Consider the following 26,631-nt stretch of genomic DNA (forward strand, 5'->3'; position numbering starts at 1 on the left):
TAAAATACAGAAATATATTTGCAATTAGCCAGCCCAGAATAGCAATAACATTATAGAAGCTTCTTACATGCTATAACTGTGAAATGTTGTTGTTTATCTTCCTTAGTTGAATGCCATGACTGTAAGTCACTCTGAGTAAGAGGGTCTGCTAAATGACCAAAATGTATATGTGAAAATGAACATACCAAAATGAACTGCAAATCACACTGGGTATTATTACCTTGTAATAATAAGGTACCTTGTTTCGGGGTGGAGCTCATTGGAATAACACTTAGCATGCTTTGCAATTGTCCATTTTCACATATACATTTATATTTTGTTCATTTAGCAGATGCTCTTATCACACCATAGTGCCATGAGACTTATGATACCAATGCAGGGTGAAAGGGGGCAACAAAATTGTGAACCGCTATAAAAAAAATGTATAGAAAAGTATTTTGTATTTTGAAAATAAAATGTACAGCTCTCGAAAGTATCTTATGACAAGATACATTGGAGTGTAGTTCAACCCAGTGTAATACAAATGACAAAATACTCAGAAGTAATTAAAATACATATTTCAAATACTTGTAACAGAGCTACTGCCCATCTGTGACCTTAACCCCAACCTTAACCATAACCTCTAACCCTAACCCCTAGCCTAGCTATCATTAGCCACCTAGCTAACGTTAGCCACAACAAATTGGAATTTGTAACATATAGTACGGATTAGAATTTGTAAGATAACATACGAATTGTAACAGATAACTGTAACTAACTGTAATTCATAACATATAAAACGAAATGGACGATGGACATCCACAAATAAATACATACCAAATGTAACGTATCATACTGGTTTTAGCGTCACGGATATTCGTTTGGCATATTACGTCAGCCCATGAGTCCTGGTTGGATATATATATCCAACTCCTCAGCTGCCTAGGACATCCCAGATTTCGACCGGTCAGGGAGAGCTCAAAGCCCACAGGATTTGACAGATGTTCGAATCGGACAAACTGCACCGCAAAGAGAGAATTGGGGAGCATTTCGGATTTACATAGTGGTAGCCTATATGCGACAAAATGTCTGGACAAAAGAGTGCGAATCCGTGTAATAAATTCCAAGCGAACATTTTTCATAAAAGTAAATGTCAGAACTGCTTCAAGTCTCGGGAGCTGCATCTTCCAACTGATCATGGTAAGGACCAGGTAAGTGAACAAAAATATTTATGTTTTATTAGTTTTAATACTTTGGCTATTACTTTTCTGAATGTTGATGACAGGGATGACAGATGGGCATATTTTGTGCCCATCTCTGTGTGTCTTGCATATTTAGAGCCATTGGTCAATGAACCTCAGCTAAGTAAGCTCCTGTTTTAAAGCATCTGACTCAGGTGTGAAGGTTACGTATAAAGTATCCAAGTTGGAATTTTTGAGGAAAGAATTATCTCATGTTGAGAAGCACTCATAACACAAGAAACAAAACTCCCTGACAAAAGGTTGAGCAAGTTGAGTAACTGGCAGAGAGTCAGAACATTCCAGTCTTTGGGGACATCTCAAAAAGAGCACAAAGAGCAGTTTATCTTCTCTTTTCCATGTCAACAAGATTATCCCTGCCTCTTATTTATGGCCTGTTGCATGGACATACTAAATCTGTTCACACATTTTGTAAATGCAGCATATCACCACTATAAGAACACTGAATCACGAACGGTCACTGGCTAATCCTACAAAGGACATTCCCTAAAAAGATAGGATTGTTATTCCTTTGACATTCAAAACATGAATCAACGAGTATTGATGCTCCCTGCCAGAAAAATCCAAGACCCATTGGATGGCATAGAAAAACGATTTAATTTGATAGAACCTTCACACTGATTTCTCCTTGTGTTCCCATGCTTGACAGGCCAAACCCATCTATGGAGGCTGGCTCTGCTTGGCTGCTGAGGGGACAGACTTTGACAATCCAATTCAGAGGTCAAGGGTAAGAGAATGACAAATAACTATTTGGTCTTGGACTATGGCTGTACAGAAATGTATCAGTAGTACTAGTTTATATTCTGATAGACCTGCAAGTTATTCAATATTTGAGGCATTATTGCAACATTATCCATAACAACTCTATCTCTAAATGGTAGAAATGGCAGCGACGATTCTTCATCCTGTATGAACATGGCAGCATGAGCTTTGCACTGGACGAGTTGGTAAGATATTCTGTATTTGAACACACACACATACACACACACACACACACACACACACACACACACACACACACACACACACACACACACACACACACACACACACACACACACACACACACACACACACACACACACACACCAAAAAGCTAAGCAAACCAGATCATCCAACATGAATAGAGGTTAACTACAGTATATTGTCCTGATGTATGTTTTAATGTTTTATGAGAGGATTCACTATGCATCTCTTAGCCAGATGTTGTGTGTAGTACCAGAGCAGATGATTTGGGATTAATCTGTCCTCTAATGACACATCCCCCTCTCTCACTGATCTTCTGAAATCTCCTCCTCTGCTCTCTTTCATGTCACTCTATATAGCCTGTATTAAAACTCAGTTGCAACGGGTAATGTCTTGTTCGTGATGGCCTTTAACCCTCCAAAATATCTCTCTATATATCCAGTCAGACAAAACTATTGACATTGTGTATCATTCCTTTAGAAAAGCACTCTGCCACAAGGAACAGTGAACATGAATCTGTGTACAGCGGTGATTGACGCAGAGCCTAAGACAGGCCAGAGGAACGCTTTGTGCATCATCACACCTGAACAGGAGTTCTTTATCCGGGGAGAGAACAAGGAGATCATCAATGGGTCAGTAATGCTTCTTGATATTACAGTATGATATGATATCACTCCTGACTTAACTTCTCTGATATTACAGTATGATGTGATATCACTCCTGATTTAACTTCTCTGATATCACAGTATGATATGATATCACTCCTGATTTAACTTCTCTGATATATCAGTATGATATGATATCACTCCTGACTTAACTTCTCTGATATTACAGTATGATGTGATATCACTCCTGATTTAACTTCTCTGATATTACAGTATGATATGATATCACTCCTGACTTAACGTCTCTGATATTACAGTATGATGTGATATCACTCCTGATTTAACTTCTCTGATATTACAGTATGATGTGATATCACTCCTGATTTAACTTCTCTGATATATCAGTATGATATGCAGTATGATATGATATCACTCCTGATTTAACTTCTCTGATATTACAGTATGATATGATATCACTCCTGATTTAACTTCTCTGATATTACAGTATGATATGATATCACTCCTGATTTAACTTCTCTGATATTACAGTATGATATGATATCACTCCTGATTTAACTTCTCTGATATATCAGTATGATATCACTCCTGACTTAACTTCTCTGATATTACAGTATGATATGATATCACTCCAGACTTAACTTCTCTGATATTACAGTATGATATGATATCACTCCTGACTTAACTTCTCTGATATTACAGTATGATATGATATCACTCCTGACTTAACTTCTCTGATATTACAGTATGATATGATATCACTTCTGATTTATCTTTTCTGTAAATTCTTGTCTTTGATGGACAATATTTTGAATCCCTGTCATGTCCGTGTCGTTTTCTTTTTACCAGCTGGAGTGAACAACTAGTCGTTTACCCACGGACCTTTAAGCAGAATCAGAAGATGAAACGTAAAGTAGAACCCACTACTTCCCAGGTGATAACTTCTTCTTTTCATAACATTGTAACCAAGATGCCTGGTCACCGGTGGCCTAAATACATGTTTGAAAATATTGCAGAAAAATATGTCAACTACTGTATATGTCAATGATGTGTTATGCCTTTACACATAATGATAATGAAAACATATTGTGTTCATCAGGAGCCCAGCCCAGCAAAGATGGCTGCCACTGAGCCCAGTTTCTCAGTCATGAAAAGTGGTGACCCTCGCCTGTGGCAGGGAGAGCGGCCCAGTGGGGGTCCGGATGTGGCCCCTGTCTGGACTGTGACAGATACTGATCCCCTGGGCCTGGACGAGACCCCTGCAGGTGTGGAGGAAAGAAACCAGCCAACACACATACACACACACTCAGACAGGCTTTCAAGTCTGCCAGACATTTACAGCCATTTCCTGCCCTCTAACACTGTCCTAACTTCCTGCAGGTGGTCATGCATACAGGATGAGAAAGTTGGCCTTTAATAGTGGACAGATTCATTACCAGTGTAGTAGTGTTATTGAAAGACTGTAGAAAAGGATGCAGGGCTCATGGTAAACAATCATCTCTAATATATTTCACAGACACAACTAAGATTAATTATGCGAGCAGAGCAGACATTTCTCTTAATAGCGGTCATGTGATGAACGGTAAGTGCAGACTTATTGGTGTGTCTGGGCCTAGGTTATAACGGAGAGCAGGATCAACTCCTGTAGTGCAGACTGTGCCTGTAGGGGACTTCATTAGGCTGATGTAGATGACAGGTTTTACAGCTGCTTTTCCATGGCCTGGCAGCAGATGAAAAGGAAAACAAACTGGAGGCATCTCTTTAATGAGCTGTGGTCTGTTAGGTGCAACTTTATAGTGGCACTATGCAGGGGTGTCCCTCAAATGTCTACTATGGTCAAACGTGACACTTCCTTAGATGGGAGACATTATAGTAACTATCTGACCAGATTCCTCATATAACAAGTCTTACAAGTTAGATTTTTCAGAACAGGATTCTCATAAAAATCTTGCCACTGTCCTGCTATTTGTGTTTCGGTCCAAAAGCAATGACCTAAAGTATCATGCAAAACATAGACCTAACCTGTGCAGTCACAGTCTGAAAACAGCCCTCTTTATTTAATAACTCTCCTCAGGTCATGGTTCCCACTACCTCCCTTCAGCCTCCAGTGACTCCCTGACCTTTGACGGTAGTCTGCGGCTCTCCAACGGCTCCTGTATCAGTAGCTCTGTGAGTTCCCTGGACTCTGTGGCCAGCAAGGGGACTGACACCAGCAGCGACAGCCAGCCCACAGAGCCTACGCCATACAGAGACCACCCACCGGCCAACAAGAACAACAGGGCAGAGAGAAGGTGAGAATCATGGAGAAGACATGTTATCAGTTGTGTCTGATATTGGGAGATCTATAATGAACGCAATGTTCTTGGACATTAGTTACAATTTGATTTATTTGGTTTTGTATTTGTTGTGTGTTGTCATGAAAATGCTAACAGGCATAAAATGGGTTTGGCATGCGCTAGGACCAAATGTGCTAGCAATTAGCACTAAAGGACAGCAGATGCCTCCCTGTTTCTCTCTGTATAAAATGGTACACACATTACACACAGCCCTACAGCACATCAAAGATCCATATTCTTCCATTAGGGAGGTAATTTTTTTTAAATGTAACTTATAGAAGCACTCCCAGTTTGTTCCCTAACTAACAGCATATACAGTATTTGGGCTACGTGATGGGAATACCTCCTTGGTCTGTGTGTTTCATTCATTGCCTTCTAAGGACAGACAGAATCCTTGCCCTGAATAAGGCCTCGAAATTCCTAAAGGATTGTGTAATTAGATATTTTGAAGGAATTCTATTTCTGAGTTCCTCACAAACTGCCAGTCATCAGAAAGTAGGAGAAATGTCAAGGCAAGACATTACACAGACTGAGGACACAGTATTATGTTTGTGCCAACTCATACAGATACATACATGCCTCAACAAGAATTTACCATCCCTGTTATAACAGGACAGATGCTACACCCACAGTTTATAAAAGATAGTATTCGCTTTTGTGGTCATACTGTATATACAAACGCTCTATCGGATTCTTCTAGGGAATTCCATCTATGTAATATCTGCTATCTTTCTAAACAAAACATGGCACTGGAGGTGAGGATGTCACTTGAAAGTCCAATTCAACAGTAGCACTAGATGGATGTAGGTGACATGGATGTCCTCAGTCTAGGCCCAGCTTGGGGGTACAGAATAAGTGGCGGTGACATTATTCAGCTGTCATCCTGAAGTTCTTTCTGCAGGAAGTGATGTCACAGCCCACCTGTGAGGGGCCATGGATGACACCATGGCTGTTTGTTGAATGACAGGCTTGATTTTCCTGCTTTTCAGCTGCTACAATGAGCCAGGGAAGGATGGGAGGAGTGCTGTGGGAGAGGACCTGGGTCAGGCTGGATCCAGGAAGGGGAGGAGTGAAGCTCGCAGCAACCAGAGAGAGGTATCAGTCACACCGTCACAGTGTTTTTACATTGCAGTCAGTCCTCCCACTCCCGGTAAGGCTTGTCACATTCCTCCACTATAACACCATCACTTGAACCACACCTCATAATCCAAAGAGTAACCATAGCTTTTAAGAATAGCAACACTTGTTACCCACCAGGAGGGCCCAAGACAAGCATTGCCCTTTCGGCAGACCCCTTTAGGGGTCTAGTGTTTCCACTAGAATAGTGTTTCCACATCTACACATATAGATTGGTCTTTTACACACCATTGATGGAGTCTGTCATTGTTAAGGTAAAGTACATGTGTACACCACACATCTGTTCCCGCTAGTTCTCCATTGGACGTGTTTGGACATGACTCATAAGACCAGGTGTTGGAGAGGCAAAGATGTCATGTCAAGCGTTTCGGCTCTGGCCTGATTGCATGGTGTGTAAGGCTCATGGACAGGGATGAATCGCTACTTACATTCCACACTGTCAGGTGTGTGTGTGTGCCATGTGTGTCCACACTGTCAGGTGTGTGTGTGTGTGTCATGTGTGTCCACACTGTCAGGTGTGTGTGTGTGCCATGTGTGTCCACACTGTCAGGTGTGTGTGTGTGTCATGTGTGTCCACACTGTCAGGTGTGTGTGTGTGCCATGTGTGTCCACACTGTCAGGTGTGTGTGTGTGTCATGTGTGTCCACACTGTCAGGTGTGTGTGTGTGTCATGTGTGTCCACACTGTCAGGTGTGTGTGTGTGCCATGTGTGTCCACACTGTCAGGTGTGTGTGTGTGTGCCATGTGTGTCCACACTGTCAGGTGTGTGTGTGTGTGCCATGTGTGTCCACACTGTCAGGTGTGTGTGTGTGTGCCATGTGTGTCCACACTGTCAGGTGTGTGTGTGTGCCACGTGTGTCCACACTGTCAGGTGTGTGTGTGTGTCATGTGTGTCCACACTGTCAGGTGTGTGTGTGTGCCATGTGTGTCCACACTGTCAGGTGTGTGTGTGTGCCATGTGTGTCCACACTGTCAGGTGTGTGTGTGTGCCATGTGTGTCCACACTGTCAGGTGTGTGTGTGTGCCATGTGTGTCCACACTGTCAGGTGTGTGTGTGTGTGCCATGTGTGTCCACACTGTCAGGTGTGTGTGTGTGCCATGTGTGTCCACACTGTCAAGTGTGTGTGTGTGCCATGTGTGTCCACACTGTCAGGTGTGTGTGTGTGCCATGTGTGTCCACACTGTCAGGTGTGTGTGTGTGCCATGTGTGTCCACACTGTCAGGTGTGTGTGTGTGCCATGTGTGTCCACACTGTCAGGTGTGTGTGTGTGTGCCTGCCACGTGTGTCCACACTGTCAGGTGTGTGTGTGTGCCATGTGTGTCCACACTGTCAAGTGTGTGTGTGTGTGCCACGTGTGTCCACACTGTCAGGTGTGTGTGTGTGCCACGTGTGTGAATATATGTGTGTTTAGTTCTAAATGCAGGAGCTTGGCATGGCTAAGTCAATCCTCCCATCAGCCGTGTTGAGGCATGTGTTAGTGTGTGTGGGTAAGACAGGGAGGAGGTGAATAATTCAGGACTGTGTTCTGTTCTCTAACTAAACTGGTTTTAATGCTCTGACGGGGACCCGTCTGCACTTCATGTTGTGTGTTGTAATCTCAGAATGGCATTCCTCTTAGACACATTTTCCATTTACCTAAACATGGATACTATGTAATTAGGGATCTGCCTGTAAGTCTGTAGGGACCTGTTGTATCTGTAGGGAGCTGTTGTATCTGTAGGGACCTATTGTATCTGTAGGGTGCTGTTGTATCTGTAGGGAGCTGTTGTATCTGTAGGGACCTGTTGTATCTGTAGGGAGCTGTTGTATCTGTAGGGACCTATTGTATCTGTAGGGTGCTGTTGTATCTGTAGGGACCTGTTGTATCTGTAGGGAGCTGTTGTATCTGTAGGGTGCTGTTGTATCTGTAGGGAGCTGTTGTATCTGTAGGGAGCTGTTGTATCTGTTGTATCTGTTGTATCTGTTGTATCTGTAGGGAGCTGTTGTATCTGTTGTATCTGTTGTATCTGTTGTATCTGTAGGTGCTGTTGTATCTGTTGTATCTGTTGTATCTGTTGTATCTGGAGGGACCTGTTGTATCTGTTGTATCTGTTGTATCTGTTGTATCTGTTGTATCTGTAGGGAGCTGTTGTATCTGCTGTATCTGTAGGGTGCTGTTGTATCTGTAGGGAGCTGTTGTATCTGTAGGGAGCTGTTGTATCTGTTGTATCTGTTGTATCTGTTGTATCTGTTGTATCTGTAGGGAGCTGTTGTATCTGCTGTATCTGTAGGGTGCTGTTGTATCTGTAGGGACCTGTTGTATCTGTAGGGAGCTGTTGTATCTGTAGGGAGCTGTTGTATCTGTAGGGAGCTGTTGTATCTGTAGGGTGCTGTTGTATCTGTAGGGAGCTGTTGTATCTGTAGGGAGCTGTTGTATCTGTAGTAGGGAGCTGTTGTATCTGTAGTAGGGAGCTGTTGTATCTGTAGGGAGCTGTTGTATCTGTAGGGAGCTGTTGTATCTGTAGTAGGGAGCTGTTGTATCTGTTGTATCTGTAGGGACCTGTTGTATCTGTAGTAGGGAGCTGTTGTATCTGTAGTAGGGAGCTGTTGTATCTGTTGTATCTGTAGGGACCTGTTGTATCTGTAGGGACCTGTTGTATCTGTAGGGACCTGTTGTATCTGTAGGGACCTGTTGTATCTGTAGGGAGCTGTTGTATCTGTAGGGACCTATTGTATCTGTAGGGTGCTGTTGTATCTGTAGGGAGCTGTTGTATCTGTAGGGACCTGTTGTATCTGTAGGGAGCTGTTGTATCTGTAGGGACCTATTGTATCTGTAGGGTGCTGTTGTATCTGTAGGGACCTGTTGTATCTGTAGGGAGCTGTTGTATCTGTAGGGTGCTGTTGTATCTGTAGGGAGCTGTTGTATCTGTAGGGAGCTGTTGTATCTGTTGTATCTGTTGTATCTGTTGTATCTGTAGGGAGCTGTTGTATCTGTTGTATCTGTTGTATCTGTAGGTGCTGTTGTATCTGTTGTATCTGTTGTATCTGTTGTATCTGGAGGGACCTGTTGTATCTGTTGTATCTGTTGTATCTGTTGTATCTGTAGGGAGCTGTTGTATCTGCTGTATCTGTAGGGTGCTGTTGTATCTGTAGGGAGCTGTTGTATCTGTTGTATCTGTTGTATCTGTTGTATCTGTTGTATCTGTTGTATCTGTAGGGAGCTGTTGTATCTGCTGTATCTGTAGGGTGCTGTTGTATCTGTAGGGACCTGTTGTATCTGTAGGGAGCTGTTGTATCTGTAGGGAGCTGTTGTATCTGTAGGGAGCTGTTGTATCTGTAGGGTGCTGTTGTATCTGTAGGGAGCTGTTGTATCTGTAGGGAGCTGTTGTATCTGTAGTAGGGAGCTGTTGTATCTGTAGTAGGGAGCTGTTGTATCTGTAGGGAGCTGTTGTATCTGTAGGGAGCTGTTGTATCTGTAGTAGGGAGCTGTTGTATCTGTTGTATCTGTAGGGACCTGTTGTATCTGTAGTAGGGAGCTGTTGTATCTGTAGTAGGGAGCTGTTGTATCTGTTGTATCTGTAGGGACCTGTTGTATCTGTAGGGACCTGTTGTATCTGTAGGGACCTGTTGTATCTGTAGGGACCTGTTGTATCTGTAGGGAGCTGTTGTATCTGTAGGGACCTATTGTATCTGTAGGGTGCTGTTGTATCTGTAGGGAGCTGTTGTATCTGTAGGGACCTGTTGTATCTGTAGGGAGCTGTTGTATCTGTAGGGACCTATTGTATCTGTAGGGTGCTGTTGTATCTGTAGGGACCTGTTGTATCTGTAGGGAGCTGTTGTATCTGTAGGGTGCTGTTGTATCTGTAGGGAGCTGTTGTATCTGTAGGGAGCTGTTGTATCTGTTGTATCTGTTGTATCTGTTGTATCTGTAGGGAGCTGTTGTATCTGTTGTATCTGTTGTATCTGTTGTATCTGTTGTATCTGTAGGTGCTGTTGTATCTGTTGTATCTGTTGTATCTGTTGTATCTGGAGGGACCTGTTGTATCTGTTGTATCTGTTGTATCTGTTGTATCTGTTGTATCTGTAGGGAGCTGTTGTATCTGCTGTATCTGTAGGGTGCTGTTGTATCTGTAGGGAGCTGTTGTATCTGTAGGGAGCTGTTGTATCTGTTGTATCTGTTGTATCTGTTGTATCTGTTGTATCTGTTGTATCTGTAGGGAGCTGTTGTATCTGCTGTATCTGTAGGGTGCTGTTGTATCTGTAGGGACCTGTTGTATCTGTAGGGAGCTGTTGTATCTGTAGGGAGCTGTTGTATCTGTAGGGAGCTGTTGTATCTGTAGGGTGCTGTTGTATCTGTAGGGAGCTGTTGTATCTGTAGGGAGCTGTTGTATCTGTAGTAGGGAGCTGTTGTATCTGTAGTAGGGAGCTGTTGTATCTGTAGGGAGCTGTTGTATCTGTAGGGAGCTGTTGTATCTGTAGTAGGGAGCTGTTGTATCTGTTGTATCTGTAGGGACCTGTTGTATCTGTAGTAGGGAGCTGTTGTATCTGTAGTAGGGAGCTGTTGTATCTGTTGTATCTGTAGGGACCTGTTGTATCTGTAGGGACCTGTTGTATCTGTAGGGACCTGTTGTATCTGTAGGGACCTGTTGTATCTGTAGTAGGGAGCTGTTGTTTCTGTAGTAGGGAGCTGTTGTATCTGTTGTATCTGTAGGATGCTGTTGTATCTGTAGGGACCTGTTGTATCTGTAGGGACCTGTTGTATCTGTAGGGTGCTGTTGTATCTGTAGGGACCTGTTGTATCTGTAGGGTGCTGTTGTATCTGTAGGGAGCTGTTGTATCTGTAGGGACCTGTTGTATCTGTAGTAGGGAGCTGTTGTTTCTCTAGTAGGGAGCTGTTGTATCTGTTGTATCTGTAGGATGCTGTTGTATCTGTAGGGACCTGTTGTATCTGTAGGGAGCTGTTGTATCTGTAGGGACCTGTTGTATCTGTAGGGTGCTGTTGTATCTGTAGGGTGCTGTTGTATCTGTAGGGAGCTGTTGTATCTGTAGGGAGCTGTTGTATCTGTAGGGAGCTGTTGTATCTGTAGGGAGCTGTTGTATCTGTAGGGAGCTGTTGTATCTGTAGTAGGGAGCTGTTGTATCTGTAGTAGGGAGCTGTTGTATCTGTTGTAGGGAGCTGTTGTATCTGTAGGGAGCTGTTGTATCTGTAGTAGGGAGCTGTTGTATCTGTAGTAGGGAGCTGTTGTATCTGTTGTATCTGTAGGGACCTGTTGTATCTGTAGGGTGCTGTTGTATCTGTAGGGACCTGTTGTATCTGTAGGGACCTGTTGTATCTGTAGAGTGCTGTTGTATCTGTAGGGACCTGTTGTATCTGTAGGGAGCTGTAGGGTGCTGTTGTATCTGTAGGGACCTGTTGTATCTGTAGGGACCTGTTGTATCTGTAGGGTGCTGTTGTATCTGTAGGGACCTGTTGTATCTGTAGGGAGCTGTAGGGTGCTGTTGTATCTGTAGGGACCTCTTGTATCTGTAGGGTGCTGTTGTATCTGTAGGGACCTGTTGTATCTGTAGGGAGCTGTTGTATCTGTAGGGACCTGTTGTATCTGTAGGGAGCTGTTGTATCTGTAGGGACCTGTTGTAACTGTAAGTAGTTGTTGTATCTGTAGGGAGCTGTTGTATCTGTAGGGACCTGTTGTATCTGTAGGGAGCTGTTGTATCTGTAGGGACCTGTTGTATCTGTAGGGTGCTGTTGTATCTGTAGGGACCTGTTGTATCTGTAGGGAGCTGTTGTATCTGTAGGGAGCTGTTGTATCTGTAGGGAGCTGTTGTATCTGTAGGGAGCTGTTGTATCTGTAGTAGGGAGCTGTTGTATCTGTAGTAGGGAGCTGTTGTATCTGTAGGGAGCTGTTGTATCTGTAGTAGGGAGCTGTTGTATCTGTAGTAGGGAGCTGTTGTATCTGTTGTATCTGTAGGGACCTGTTGTATCTGTAGGGACCTGTTGTATCTGTAGGGACCTGTTGTATCTGTAGGGTGCTGTTGTATCTGTAGGGACCTGTTGTATCTGTAGGGAGCTGTAGGGTGCTGTTGTATCTGTAGGTACCTGTTGTATCTGTAGGGAGCTGTAGGGTGCTGTTGTATCTGTAGGGACCTGTTGTATCTGTAGGGAGCTGTTGTATCTGTAGGGACCTGTTGTATCTGTAGGGAGCTGTTGTATCTGTAGGGACCTGTTGTATCTGTAAGTAGTTGTTGTATCTGTAGGGAGCTTTAGGGACCTGTTGTATCTGTAGGGACCTGTTGTATCTGTAGGGAGCTGTTGTATCTGTAGGGAGCTGTTGTATCTGTATGGAGCTGTTGTATCTGTAGGGAGCTGTTGTATCTGTAGGAAGCTGTAGGGTGCTGTTGTATCTGTAGGGAGCTGTTGTATCTGTAGGGAGCTGTTGTATCTGTAGGAAGCTGTAGGGTGCTGTTGTATCTGTAGGGAGCTGTTGTATCTGTAGGGAGCTGTTGTATCTGTAGGGAGCTGTTGTATCTGTAGGGACCTGTTGTATCTGTAGGGAGCTGTTGTGTCTGTAGGGAACTGCTGTTGGTCATGTGTTTGAGGCTGGGAGGCACTATCATTGTACAGTATCTCCTGAGTCAAGTGCACATCTGTTTGTGAAATGACAGTCACCATGTTCTCAGACTGGCTCCGGTGATTAAGGTAGTGACTAAAGCATAAGTATCAGTCTGTCTACTCCTGACAACAACAAATACCTGACCAGCATTTAGGATTAACACTACAGTATCGAACACATGTACAGTCCATACTGGTACACAGTACCATTTCTACATTGTACTAGATGTAGAAAACATACTGTTGATGTCACAGGAGGCTGCTGAGGGGAGGGCGTCTCATAATAATGTCTGGAATGGAGTGAATGGAATGTTATCAACCACATGGAAACATGTGTTTGATGTGTTCGATACCATTCCATTTATTCTGTTCCAGCCGTTACTATGAGCCCGTCCTCCTCAATTAAGGTGCAACCGGTTGCACCTTAATTGTAGTTGATTTTTCACAGACTATGGCTGGTGTACTGTATATCTTTCTGTTTATATAATGAGATACTGAATGAACTGTTGAACCCAGTAATATGATTTAGTTAGACACATCATACACAGTATGGCCATCCCATGGGGTCAAAGGTTTAACGTTAATCTCTGATTAAATCCCTCTGTAGGAGTTTTCTCTTAAGTCTCTACCCGACAGAACATATTATCCCATGTGTTCATTTATGTTCCTCCAGTTCCAGTAGTTGTTTTTTTGTTGGGGGGGGGGGGGGGGGTGTATTGGAGTAAGAGGTCAAATGCCTGTTCACAGTTCACTCTGTCCCCCAGGCTCAGATTCCCCAGATAGTCCCACTTCCCCTTTCCCATCCTACCCTAGGGAAAGGGGACTTCACTGTCCAGAATGGTCAGTGTTGTTGGAGAAGACAGGAGGCTAGTTCACACTGCTGGCTGGAGCAGAGTGTTCTCTCCCTCATGTTACTGTTATGTGTCCTTGGATAGTTTTCTATGCAAATAGCTGGGCACAGACAAAGAATGTTCTGGATTTACTGAAGTGGTCGTTTTTCTTTTTTTTATTACGTAAGAGTAAAAAGAATGAGGCTTTTGAAGGCTCAAGTAAATGAGAAAATAATCTTGTTTCATATGGTGCCGCTGTCTCTAGTTTCATTTAGCGCTGGCTAATCTAGATTTAAAGGGACTCTCTGATGTGTTTTTTAGAGCTATTTGGTTAGCCAGGATGAAACCCAATATAAGGTAGCTTTGGTAGGTAACAGTCAGGGATGTGGGAATCTTGTCAAGACAGAGATTTGGGACTTTTAACATCCCTGGGCTTGTGAGACTGGATGCCAGGGGCCATCAGGGATAATACAGCCTCCAAAGTCTTTTCATACACTCCCCAGCCAAGCCCAGTCACCAGAGTGGAACTCATTCTTAATGTGAGTAAGGTTTAATAGCCCCTGTATAGAGAGCACTTCCTCTCTCCTGCTGTGTCCCACAACAAGCCTTACATCTCACAACACTGCCTGCCAGAGACCTGCCATGACTTGTGGGTTCTCTGCTTGATACAATGCACACGTCCGAGCCGTCTCAGTCATGATAGAGTAAAGGGAAACGACATCTTGTTTTTTATTTGCAACAAGCTTACAGTAATACAGGACATGATCACATTTGGTAATCCATCTGGCACCTTCTACATTGTTACTTCAGTAGTTGATAGTGTCCTGTTGTTACACCCAGAAACTGCAGTCGTGTGGAGCTCTACGGCCAGGTCAACTCACCGTCCCTCCTCCTCAGAGAAGAGCTAAGTCACTGGACCGCAGGACCTCGGAGTCTGTCATGACTGTGAGTGCTTATTACTTCTGGAATTTCTGTGCACTGAAAGCTGTAAAACATGTCAGAAAACTGTCACAGTTCAAACAAGGATGCTCTCATAATTTAAACAAGTATAAATGAAAGCCCCAAGTGGATTGACGGCAGTTTACTTTTATGTTGAAGTGTCTGAAAACATCTGTATGGCCGTGCCTCTTTGAACTCCTGACTAACTTACTGTCTTATCTTTATCTTCCTTACAGCCTGATTTGCTGAACTTCAAGAAAGGGTGGATGATGAAACTGGATAAGGAGGATCAGGTATAGGAATGGACAGATCCAGAATGTCTTTTACTTTCGTCACTGAACACCTTCCCACGTTTCTACCCCAAAGGCACATGGATCCTGAATGTGTGCGTGTACATTTAGTGATGTTTAAGGTGCTGTGGATCCTTGCTATGAAGGTGAAGCCTGACAGTTCAAATGTATTATGTAGGTTTCTGCATCTACTATCCCTTATAATGTCTGTCTGCTCCCCTCTAGTGGAGGAAATACTGGTTTGTGCTATCAGCTGACAGTCTGAGGTACTACAAGGATTCCTTCGCAGAGGAGGCAAGTTCATGTGCATTTTCATTTTTACTGAATGAAGTACATACAGATATGTGATTTTGTGAGGACAGGGAAACATGGTTTTGTTATTTTTTCATCCCAAGTCTTGAATTGATGTTTGTCATCTTCTCTTGTTAGAACTCAGATCTGGAGGGGGAGATTGACTTGACCAAGTGTCATAATGTCTCAGAGCACCAGGTCCAGAGGAACTACGGCTTTCAGATCCATGTAAGACTAAATCTATACCTACGGAAATTGAAATCAACAGATTAATGTTGATCCATTCTATACATACAGTAAGTCTCCTATACTCAATCAAAGTAATATTCCTAATGTCTTCCCTCAGACCCAGAAGTGTGTCTTTACTCTGTCAGCCATGACTGCAGGGATACGGAGAAACTGGATCCAGGCCCTCATGAAGAATGTCCATCCATCTAACGCTCCTGATGTAGCCAGGTAAATGGCGTCTGTAATACCAGCCTCACTACTACATATTACTGCATTAGTAGACTACCACCATTCTATAGTAGTGATGGGAAGGTCTCTGCCTTTGTTTAGGCAGAATGCCTCATTTCCTCCATCAGTAAGTATTTGTGTTATTCTGTTGTGATTGTAAAGCAGCTTGCCAGTCCATCACGTCCCTTGTAGCCCATCAGAGTCACTGCCCCTCCCTAAGCCAGACGTGACCCAGGACTCCTCCCCCTCCTCTGAGGTCCCTACAGAGACAGTCCAGGGGCCCAAACAGAGCCGCATCCGTGAGAGGAGACGCGAAGGGCGCTCCAAGACCTTTGACTGGGCTGAGTTCAGCCCTATGGCCCTGCTAGCCTCTGAGCAGGAGGTGCAGCAGGAGACAAAGGAGCCTCTTTGGATGGAGGTAGGGGACCTGGAGAGGAAGAGGAGGCGAGAGGAGAGGAGGAGGAGGTATGACAGCATGCTCGGCTTCCTTGTGGGCTGGGAGATGGACTGTGACAGAGGAGGTATCAGTCCCAGGTCACCCAGGACTCACCAGAGGGTGCAGAGGGAGATTGAACAGTGCTGGCAGCAGGTGGAAAGGACTGCCTTTAGACAGGAGAAGACTGTTCCATTGTACACTGAGTCCCAGGGCAAGGATAAAGAGGATATGGGGATTCTGCTGGAGACCTACCACAGGAGGGTGAGTCTGTGTATCTCAAAATGATTCCTAACAGGAACAATGTTAACGTTATGAGGTGCTTTCTCTGCTGCTGGTTGGCTTAACGGTGGACTTACTTTATCTCTGTGTCTTGTGATTAAAGGTAGAAGAGTTGAAGGGCCAGTTGGCAGAGTCAGACCAACGCAGGCTTGAGCTGGAGGCTCAGTTGAGCACTGCATTAGGACTCCAGCATCATGCCTCCCTGCCGGTAAGGAAAAATAATATTTGCCCATACATAGTATGGATATGCTCTGTATTTCCATCTATAATACTTCCACTTTGCAACAATGATGCCTACCTAATTATAGACAATTGTCTTGCCTCCTCATGTAAGCTTGAGGCCCCAATGTGCCCAGAAGCTGATCTTCCCTCTTTGAAAAGCCTGACGGACATGTACAGAGAGACCAGAGAGCTCCTCCAGCAACAGGAGCTGAAGAAACAGAACATACAGGAGCAGCTCCAGGAGCAACTTGGCCTGGTCCTGTCATCGGCCCCTCTGGAGAAACACAGCTCCCCTGGAACTCACCCATCACCACCACCCAGCATCTGGCTACATGACACCGAGGGAAACCTCCAGGGGCTGGAGGATCTGTTCCCTGACTGCCCTATATCAGTAAACACACCTGTCATGTCACCAACCTCAGACACAGAACTCTCATCTTACTCTGTGCCTCAGAATGGAAGTGAGAACAGAGGGCCTAACTTGGGCAGTGAAACTAGCTCTCAGACACAGTTTGAAAATGGAAGCCATCGACAGACATCGATTCCAGAATCGCACACAAAAAGTTGTGCATGGAGCCCAGATTCACTGAGCATGGGGGAAACTCAGGAAAGAGCCAACAGTGTGAGAATAGACAACCTACTATGCTGTGAGACACCCAGACCCACAGAGGAGTACGTAGACCCAGACCAGGCCATCGTGATGAGGAGACTATCCCAGGAGGTAGAACTGCTCAGCAGCCAGAACGAGGCCCTCAACCAGCGCAACCAGGAGATGCTCAACCAGCTGACAGAGGCAGACAGATGGATAGAGAGACTGAAAGCAGAGCTTATCACTCAGTACAGTGGGCCTCAGTTCCTCCCTGAGGCAGAGCAGCACAGCCAGACCAAAGTGAAAGGCCTGGAGAAGGAGCTGCACAGGAGAGATGAGCAGCTCCAGGAGGCCCAGTCCCTACTAGCCTCAATGGACCAGCGTCTGAAGGAGACAGAGGTACAGCTCAGGGAGGACACTTTCAAAGACCTGGGCTTCCCAGCAGAAGAGGATGATGATGATGATGATGATGAAGAGGAGGAAGCTGGGGAAGAGAATATGAAAACACACCACCTTGGAGAGAAGGAGCGGGAACACCTTCAACAGTGTCTGCAGGCCATGGAGGCCAAGCAATTAGAACTAGAGAGACAGCTCCAGCACACAGAACAGACCTGCAGGGAGTTGCAGGCCCACAACACACAACTCAGAGAGGCTGAGCAGTTGTACAGCCAGAGAGCCATGGAGGCAGAGGCTGACATCGTAAGGTTTAATGAGGAAGTAGAGAAGGAAAGGACGGTGGAGAAAGAAAGTAGATTAAGGTGTAGCAGTGAAGGCAAATGGCAGGAGGAGGTAATATTGGATTCAGGTGAAGAAAGGGTTCAGCAAGTGATGGAAGGGATAAGATTGATGTCCAGAACCTTAGGGAGAGTAGTGCAGGTGATTGACAGGTCAGGTATGGATGTGGTAAAGATGCCATTAGATAGAAAGTGTGTGGAGGTGAACAAGACAGTGGTCAGGCAGCTTCAGTTAGAGGAGGAGTTTTGGGGAAGGCTGTTGAACAGTTTGAAGGTCAACCCATCCCAGTCCAATGAGGATAAACTCACAGATGTGATTCTAAGTCAGATTTTAGAACACATGGTAGTGGAAAAGCAAACACTCCTCCTAGCTCATAGTCTTTTTTCTCATAATAAGAAAGATTTAAACATAAACACTGGAGGCCTGGACAGGATGAATGGATGCAGCTCTTTGAGAGTCCTGGACACCATTGGAAACATAGCAGGTGAAACAGGTTCAGAAATGAAAGAAGAAGATGATGATGAGAGGATATGGAATGTGTACAACCAGCATAATGACACCGATGACTTCCGACATTTCACAGAGATCACACAGGAGAGAATTTACCTGCTCAACCAAATCGCCTCCTCAGTCGGAGCCTCGGCCAATGACGAGCTCCAGTCCCTGGCACAAAGACTTTGTCATTTCCACAATGTAAATGATCCCCGGTTAGCTTCCATACACTGCACCGCCATGGAAGCCTTCTCATCCTATCGTCTCAGTAGGCTTAACACTCTACTCAATAGCACATTTCAAGAGACTCAACAGGGACTGCTCATTGCTTCTTCTCCTTTGATGTGCAGCAGATGTGGTGGGCAGCTTGGGGCCAGACGGTCAGACCTGGAGAGACAGGGGAGTTCCTCAGTGGGATTAGGGTTGACCCCCCTGAGGCAGGGAGAACACATAGACTCACAGCAAACAGCCACACAGCTACTAGACACTACAAGTGAGCAGAAGACAGAGACGCCTGCAATGAATGCTGCAGGTAAAATGGATGTGGAAAGCCCAAACCACGGAGTGACTGCAGTAGAGGAAGTGTGCTGGGTTAGAAGGTGTGCAGAAGTGGTGGAGGGTGACTTCCTGCCCAACAGCATTGAGAGTCCAATGATAAAGGTAGAGAGTAGGGTAGATGAGGTAGAGAGTAGGGTAGATGAGGTAGAGAGTAGGGTAGATGAGGTAGAGAAAGGAATCCAGGAAGTTGATACTGATAAGGATGTAGAGAGGAGCACTACTGAACCCCACGAAGAAGCAAACACTCTGGGGGAGGAGGAGCTGGAGATTGTGTTATCACTGAGAGGTCATGTGAAGGATCTGGAGGAGCAGCTGCCTGTCATGGCCAACATGAAAGCAGAGCATGATGGGAGAATGGCATCTCTCCAGCTGAAACATAAGGAGGACATAGAAAAGCTAAAGGTAGGACAACTCCCATAATAACAATTGTCGATAATCATCAATGGGATTTTTGGTAGTTCCTGAATTCACTAGAATTAAGATGTAATGAACCAACCCCAGGGAGTAGTGATCATTATAACAAGGGATCTGTGGATCACCTAACAGTCCACTGCGACTGTGTTTGCCCCTGCAGGCCACATATGAGCATGGCTTTGTCACCATGGAGGAGTCCCAGCAGAGGATCATGGGGGAACTGCAGCACAGACACCAGCAGGACCTGCAGCGCCTGCAGTTAGACACAGACAGACTGCTGGAGGAGGAGACGGCTGCTACTATCACAGGTGAGGGGGAACAGTGTGTGAGTGTATTGTGTGTGTATGTTTAAAGGTTAAACGTTTTTAGGATATTTACAGTATGTGTGAAGGCAGAGTTTCTCAGAATATTGATAATCTCACATTCCCATGCCACTAATGGCATTAGCAATTGAAGCAATGAAGAACGCTCACCGTGCCGAACTCAAAAGAGAGATACAGAACGCTCACCGTGCCGAAGTCAAGAGAGAGATACAGAGGGAATGCCATGAAAACAACCCTGCAGGAGATGTGAATCTTGGAGAAATATGCAGGCAACACAGGTAAATGTACTACCTGTTGATCTATGTGGTTGTAAATCGTCAAGGAAAGCACATGGCCAGATAGTACACTGGATTGGTTTTGGACTGATAATCTGCATACTCCCTGTCCTTGACTCTGTATATGTCTGTATAACACACAGTGCACCTTGTGTCTAGTCTTGGCCGTGGTTTTCAGCTCTCAGGATCATGTTTTTGTGTGTGTGTGTGTGTGTGTGTGTAGTGAGGAGCTGGTCTCCTGTCACAGGGAGCTGGAGGTGTTGTCCCAGCAGTACTCTCTGAAGTGTCTGGAGAGCTCCCACCTGGGCCAGGCCCTGGAGGCAGAGAGACAGGCTCTGTGTCAGTGTCAGCAGGAGAACCAGGACCTCAGAACTCGCAACCAGGTCAGTCACATTATGACCATGTATCATCACAAGTGTTTCTGCTCCAAGCCAACTAAATCTGCTGCCGGGTCCTCTGTCTTAACACACATAGTAGAATGCATAACGCTTACTTTTATAAACTTCATATCTGTCACGAACGTCGTCTTGAAAATGACCGGACCAAGGTGCAGCATGGGGAGAGTACATTTTTCTTTATTATAAATGTCGCCAACAAAACAAGAAACAACAACTTGAACCTTACTAGGGCTATACAGGCCACTAACAGAGTCAACTACCCACCAAATACAAAAGGAAAAAAGGCTGCCTAAGTATGATTCCCAATCAGAGACAACGATAGACAGCTGTCCCTGATTGAGAACCATACCCGGCCAAAACATAGAAACACAGAACATAGAGTATCCCACCCGAGTCACACCCGAGTCACACCCTGACCAACAGACCAATAGAGAATAAAAAGATCTCTATGGTCAGGGCGTGACAGTACCACCCCCCCCCCCCCCAAAGGTGCGGACTCCGGCCGCAAACCTGACACTATAGGGGAGGGTCCGGGTGGGCATCTACCTCGGTGGCGGCTCCGGTGCGGGACGCAGACCCTGCTCCACCTCTGGCTCCCCCCCACTTTGGTGGCGTCTCTGGTGCAGGGACCCTCGTCGCCGACCCCGGACTAGGGACCCTCTCAGCAGGCCCCGGACTGAGGATCCTCGCCGCAGGCCCCGGACTGGGGACCCTCGTTGCAGGCCCCGGACTGGGGACCCTCGCCGCAGGCCCCGGACTGGGGACCGTCACTGGAGGCTCCGGACTGGGGACCGTCACTAGAGGCTCAATGTGGATCAACGCTGGAGGCTTCGTGCCATGGATCCTCACTGCAGGCTCCGGGCCATGGATCATCACTGGAGGCTTCGTGCCATGGATCATCACTGGAGGCTTCGTGCCATGGATCATCACTGGAGGCTTCAGGCCATGGATCATCACTGGAGGCTTCGGGCCATGGATCATCACTGGAGGCTTCAAACGTGGAGCCGGAACCGGTCTCACCGGACTGAGGAGACGTATGGGAAGCCTGGTGCGTAGAGCTGCCACAGGGCTTACCAGGCTGGGGAGACATACTGGAGGCCTGGTACGTGGAACCGGAACAGGTCTCACCAGACTGGGGAGATGCACTGGAAGCCTGGTGCATGGAGCAGGCACCGGATACACTGGGCCGTGGAGGTACACTGGAGGTCTCAAGCATAGAGCTGGCACAACCCGTCCTGGCTGGATGGTTACTTTCGCCTGGCAAATGAGGGGCACTGGCACAGGATGCACTGAGCTGTGCAGACGCACCGGAGACACAGTGCGCAGAGCCGGCGCAGGATATCCTGGGCCGAAGAGATGCACTTTAGGCCAGGCGCGCTGAGCCGGCACCATCCGTCCTGGCTGGATGCCCACTCTAGCCTGTCCAATGCGGGGAGCTGGAATGTAGCGCACTGGGCTGTGCACACGCACTGGAGACACAGTGTGCTTTACCGCATAACACGTTGCCTGACCAGTACCACGCTCCTTGCCGTGAGCATGGGGAGTTAGCTCCGCCAACCTCCCCGTGTGCCCCCCCCCCCAAATAAAAATTGGGAGTGGCTTCCCGGTCTTCCTTGCCAACCTTGACCCTATGTAACGCTGGTCCCCTTGACTAGCTGCTTCCGCCCTCCTCGCTGCTTCCACCTGCTCCCACGGCAGGCGATCTCTTCCAGCCAGGATCTCCTCCCACGTCCAGGATCCCTTTCCTTCCAGAATGTCTTCCCATGTCCACTCTGTCTGCTCCTCCCGGCCACGCCGCTTGGTTCGTTTGTGGTGGGTAGTTCTGTCACGAACGTCTTCTTGAAAATGACCGGACCAAGGTGCAGTCTAGTGAGTGTATTTTTTTCTTTATTATAAATGTCGCCAACAAAACAAGAAACAACAAAAACAAACGTGTCGCTTACTAGGGCTATACAGGCCACAAACAAAGATAACTACCCACAAAATACAAAAGGAAAAAAGGCTGCCTAAGTATGATTCCCAATCAGAGACAACGATAGACAGCTGTCCCTGATTGAGAACCATACCCGACCAAAACATAGAAACACAGAACATAGAGTTTCCCACCCGAGTCACACCCTGACCTACCAAACAGAGAATAAAACTCTACGGTCAGGGCGTGACAATATCAGACTGTTACAACACTCTGCAACAAAACCTTGAGGGTCCCTTACATTTCCCTTAGTATTTCCCAATTCTGTCTTTGTCATCAAATACAAAATAACAGTGTTAGTAATGATGACTGTGGTTGTCTTTCCAGGAGCTGAGTGGCCATCTTGCTGCAGAGATCACCAGACTTTGCTCTCTGGCCAAGCAGGACACCTTCCCTCTTAGTCAGGAGAGAGATGTGTATGAGCTGGAGGTAAGTCTTCAGTAGTACTTCACTGCACAATAGCTATGTTGCTTAAGTATAACAAAAAATTGTTATACTAGATAAAATATAATCTTTATCTAGTCCAGTCAAGTAAAGTTTGATGTAAAGGTAAACTGTATCTGCCTTTGACTGGTAACACCACTAGATGTCACCCTTAGCAACATGACCAACTTACAGCCTCTAAAATATATGACATACTCATGTGCTGTACATTCTGTGATGATCTATGGCACCTTGGTCCTCTTGTGTTGTACCTGTGTCTGAGGCATCAACTGTGATTCTGTCTGGCTGTTAGATCTCCCTGCGTGTGAAGGAGTCAGAGGTACAGTGCCTCAAGCAGAAGATCACCTCGCTCAAGGATGAACTCCAGACAGCCCACAGGGTGAGATCACAGCACAGCACACAGAATAGCAATAGCCTTTGTCTGTATAAATGTATGAAGAGTAGACATAAGATGGACAACACTATTGTCCTGCTATTACCATGTATTACTGTACAAATATTAGCATGGGTCATACTCTATTTAACCTGGTAATAGTGCCTGTTTATAGCCTAATCCCTGTTCCCCCCAGGATAAGAGGTATGCAACAGAGACGTACAAGGACATCTACACAGAGCTAAGCATCATGAGAGCCAAGGCAGAGAGAGACCTGGGACATCTCAGGGAGAACCTGAGGTTGGCCCACAAAGCACTAGGAGAGCTCTCACCTGCAGTGGACACAGATAATAATGGTATACATGACATTAAGCTGGTGGCCCTTCCTTCAGGGATTCAGAGATGAACCACTGATGTGAAAACGACAAGGTGTTCAGTGCTGCCACTCTGAGGCCAAAACCTGCATGACAGCCAAGTCTCGCTGGATGTTTCCCCAACCACCTCTGGTTTTGGCAGCATCACTAGTCTGTATCGTACAGATGTCATTCATTGCGTAATACAGACAATTTGTGAATAACCTCATTATGTTACGTGTCTTAATAATATTGGATGTATCTGAATCCTCTGACTGTTATCTGTGCATTTTGCTGTAGCATGTCAGTTAGTCCTTTAGATTTTGAATAACCCTTGACGTTCTGTCCATTTCTTACACAAATGAAAGAAAGAGACTCTTCTTAGAAGTCATCTTGTACAGTGGTGCAGCATAACCCTATAGAGATCTCCTTTGGGTACACATTTAAAAAAAAAAAAATGTTTACATTTATATCACCTTTATTTAACCAAGTAGGCAAGTTGAGGCCAAGATAAAGCAAAGCAGTTCGACACATATAACAACACAGAGTTACACATGGAGTAAAACAAACATACAGTCAATAATACAGTAGAAAAATAAGTCTATATACAATGTGAGCAAATGAGGTGAGATAAGGGAGGTAAAGGCAATAAATAGGCCATGGTGGTGAAGTAAATACAATATAGCAATTAAAACTACCTGTGTCTGTTCGATGCTAATGCAGAACGCCACAGGATGTTTTTGTGTTGGTTAAGGGCAGTCAGGTCTGGAAAGAACCAAGGGCTGTATCTGTTCCTAGTTCTAAATTTCTTGAATGGAGCATGCTTATTTAAGATGGTGAGGAAGGCATTTTTAAAGAATAACCAGGTATCCTCTACTGACCGGATGAGGTCAATATCCTTCCAGGATACCCGGGCCAGGTCAATTAGAAAGGCCTGCTCGCTGAAGTGTTTCAGGGAGCGTTTGATAGTGATGAGTGGAGGTCGTTTGACCGCTGACCCATTACGGATGCAGGCAATGAGGCAGTGATCGCTGAGATCTTGGTTGAAAACAGCAGAGGTGAATTTAGAGGGCAAGTTGGTTAGGTGCCCGTGTTTACGGCTTTGGGTTTGTACCTGGTAGGTTCATGGATAATTTGTGTGAGATTGAGGGCATCAAGCTTAGATTGTAGGATGTAAGCATGTCACAGTTTAGGTCACCTAGCAGCACGAGCTCTGAAGTTAGATGGGGGGCAATCCGTTCACATATGGTATCCAGAGCACAGCTGGGGGCAGAGGGTGGTCTATAGCAGGCGGCAACGGTGACAGACTTGTTTTTAGAGAGGTTGATTTTTAAAAGTAGAAGTTCAAATGGTTTGGGTACAGACCTGGATAGTAGGACAGAACTCTGCAGCCTATCTCTGCAGTAGATTGCAACACCGCCCCCTTTGGCCGTTCTATCTTGTCTTTGTCACATGTATAATAAATATCTGAAACATCTGTTTTGCCCTTTCATGGGCCTTTACAGTGTCTCTTAGGGGTCTGGTTGTCCGTTATTATTTTATTTCTTTGACCTCTCAATACTGGAGCCAACTAGTTGGTTTTATTCCTTATACTGGAGGCAAGTAATGGTTTTAATCATTATACTGGAGGCAACTCATGGTTTTATGGTTTTATTCCTTATATTGGAGGCAACTAATGGTTTTAATCCTTATATTGGAGGCAACTAATGGTTTTCATCCTTCTTTCATCCATCATATACTCCCTAGTTCTGTTAGACTGAATAATAGAACGGACTGTCCTGGTAATGTAGCCAACATTTTGGGCATGGCTGCACCTTGTGAATAATCTTCTACAAATTCAGTGGATGGTGTAATGTTCTTGTATTTTCTGCATGTCTGCGAAATGTAGGAATGTCAACGAAAAAAATAGTATGCCATGCCAGTATTAGAAAAGCTGTTGGTGATTCTGTATGTGGCCTGACAGTAATCACTTTTGAAAGACAAGCTTTACCATTATGATTTAACAGTCTTGATGCTGGATCTGATTTCTGATATTTCTTTCTTTCTCCGTAGAGTGTCAAGGAAGATAACTGCAGCTGAACAAAGAGACACAACGCACAACATGGATTGTTCATCGGTCTATCCATGTTTACACCATTTAGCACTTCGAGATCCAAAGTTATATTGTCAAACATTTTATGTCCTATCTACCGTTACTGTACTACAGAATTTTAAAAGCGCATTATTTGAGGATTCTGTATTTTTACATCATTGTATCTAAATGCACACTACTATTTAGTCTGTCTACGTTTGTCGATAGGCTAGACATTTTGTAGACGTTTTCCTGACGACTAACATTTATCTCAAGGCGTTTGTAAAATGTGTAGAATTATTACACTGCTATGTCCAATCCAGTTATTGAACGGGGATATTTCTAAAGACAACTCAGATTAAGTTTTATTTTCTTACCTGTGAAATACATGAAAAAGTATGAATGTACCGTCTGAGTCTATAATGGAAAAGTATTATTTGTTTGTGAGTGGATGGTTTTATTTGGAGGCGTTTATCTTGATCCTGCTAGTACACATTTTGATGTTCTTTATTCATTTTTATTTATTTTATTTATCCGTTATTTTACCAGGTAAGTTGACTGAGAACACGTTCTCATTTGCAGCAACGACCTGGGGAATAGTTACAGGGGAGAGGAGGGGGATGAATGAGCCAATTGTAAACTGGGGATTATTAGGTGACCGTGATGGTTTGAGGGCCAGATTGGGAATTTAGCCAGGACACCGGGGTTAACACCCCTACTCTTACGATAAGTGCCATGGGATCTTTAATGACCTCAGAGAGTCAGGACACCCGTTTAACGTCCCATCCGAAAGACGGCACCCTACACAGGGCAGTGTCCCCAATCCCTGTCCTGGGGTATTGGGATATTTTTTTTAGACCAGAGGAAAGAGTGCCTCCTACTGGCCCTCCAACACCACTTCCAGCAGCATCTGGTCTCCCATCCAGGACCAACCCTGCTTAGCTTCAGAAGCAAGCCATGTCAAGTAATCTAATGATAAATTAAATTGATTTATTTTAAAT

General features: G+C 45.1%; 1 protein-coding gene across 21 annotated transcripts; it reads left to right on the forward strand.

The window, feature by feature from the left end:
- The first annotated feature begins 766 nt into the window (after nt 1-766).
- LOC110486615 (uncharacterized) lies at nt 767-26,630 on the forward strand. Of its 21 annotated transcripts, none has more exons than XM_090196849.1 (24): nt 920-1,190; nt 1,888-1,965; nt 2,120-2,185; nt 2,685-2,836; nt 3,677-3,761; nt 3,927-4,092; nt 4,902-5,118; nt 6,153-6,258; nt 14,561-14,665; nt 14,896-14,952; nt 15,175-15,243; nt 15,379-15,468; nt 15,587-15,696; nt 15,859-16,393; nt 16,515-16,619; nt 16,746-19,109; nt 19,152-19,409; nt 19,582-19,729; nt 19,869-20,022; nt 20,243-20,402; nt 22,717-22,818; nt 23,126-23,212; nt 23,403-23,562; nt 25,612-26,630. In XM_090196849.1, the coding sequence occupies exons 1-24, from the start codon at nt 1,065-1,067 to the stop codon at nt 25,626-25,628; spliced, it is 5,517 nt and encodes a 1,838-aa protein (XP_090052975.1). In that variant the 5' UTR covers nt 920-1,064; the 3' UTR covers nt 25,629-26,630. The 21 variants fall into 21 exon arrangements, with proteins under 21 accessions (XP_090052980.1, XP_090052973.1, XP_090052975.1 ...); XM_090196850.1 differs by having other exon boundaries at nt 15,862-16,393; XM_090196856.1 differs by having other exon boundaries at nt 930-1,179.
- The last annotated feature ends 1 nt before the right edge of the window (nt 26,631 follows it).

This window comes from Oncorhynchus mykiss, chromosome 13, assembly GCF_057628025.1.
Source record: "Oncorhynchus mykiss isolate SJ-2025 chromosome 13, ASM5762802v1, whole genome shotgun sequence".
Lineage (NCBI taxonomy): Eukaryota > Metazoa > Chordata > Actinopteri > Salmoniformes > Salmonidae > Oncorhynchus > Oncorhynchus mykiss.

Bases quoted from the DNA above. Each gene is read 5' to 3' on its own strand.
- LOC110486615 (XM_021558351.3), top strand. From the start codon at position 1,065: ATGTCTGGACAAAAGAGTGCGAATCCGTGTAATAAATTCCAAGCGAAC. The intron at 6,259-14,560 runs GTATCAGTCACA...TGTTACACCCAG, and splicing joins CTCGCAGCAACCAGAGAGAG to AAACTGCAGTCGTGTGGAGC. The intron at 20,403-22,716 runs GTCAGTCACATT...TTGTCTTTCCAG, and splicing joins ACCTCAGAACTCGCAACCAG to GAGCTGAGTGGCCATCTTGC.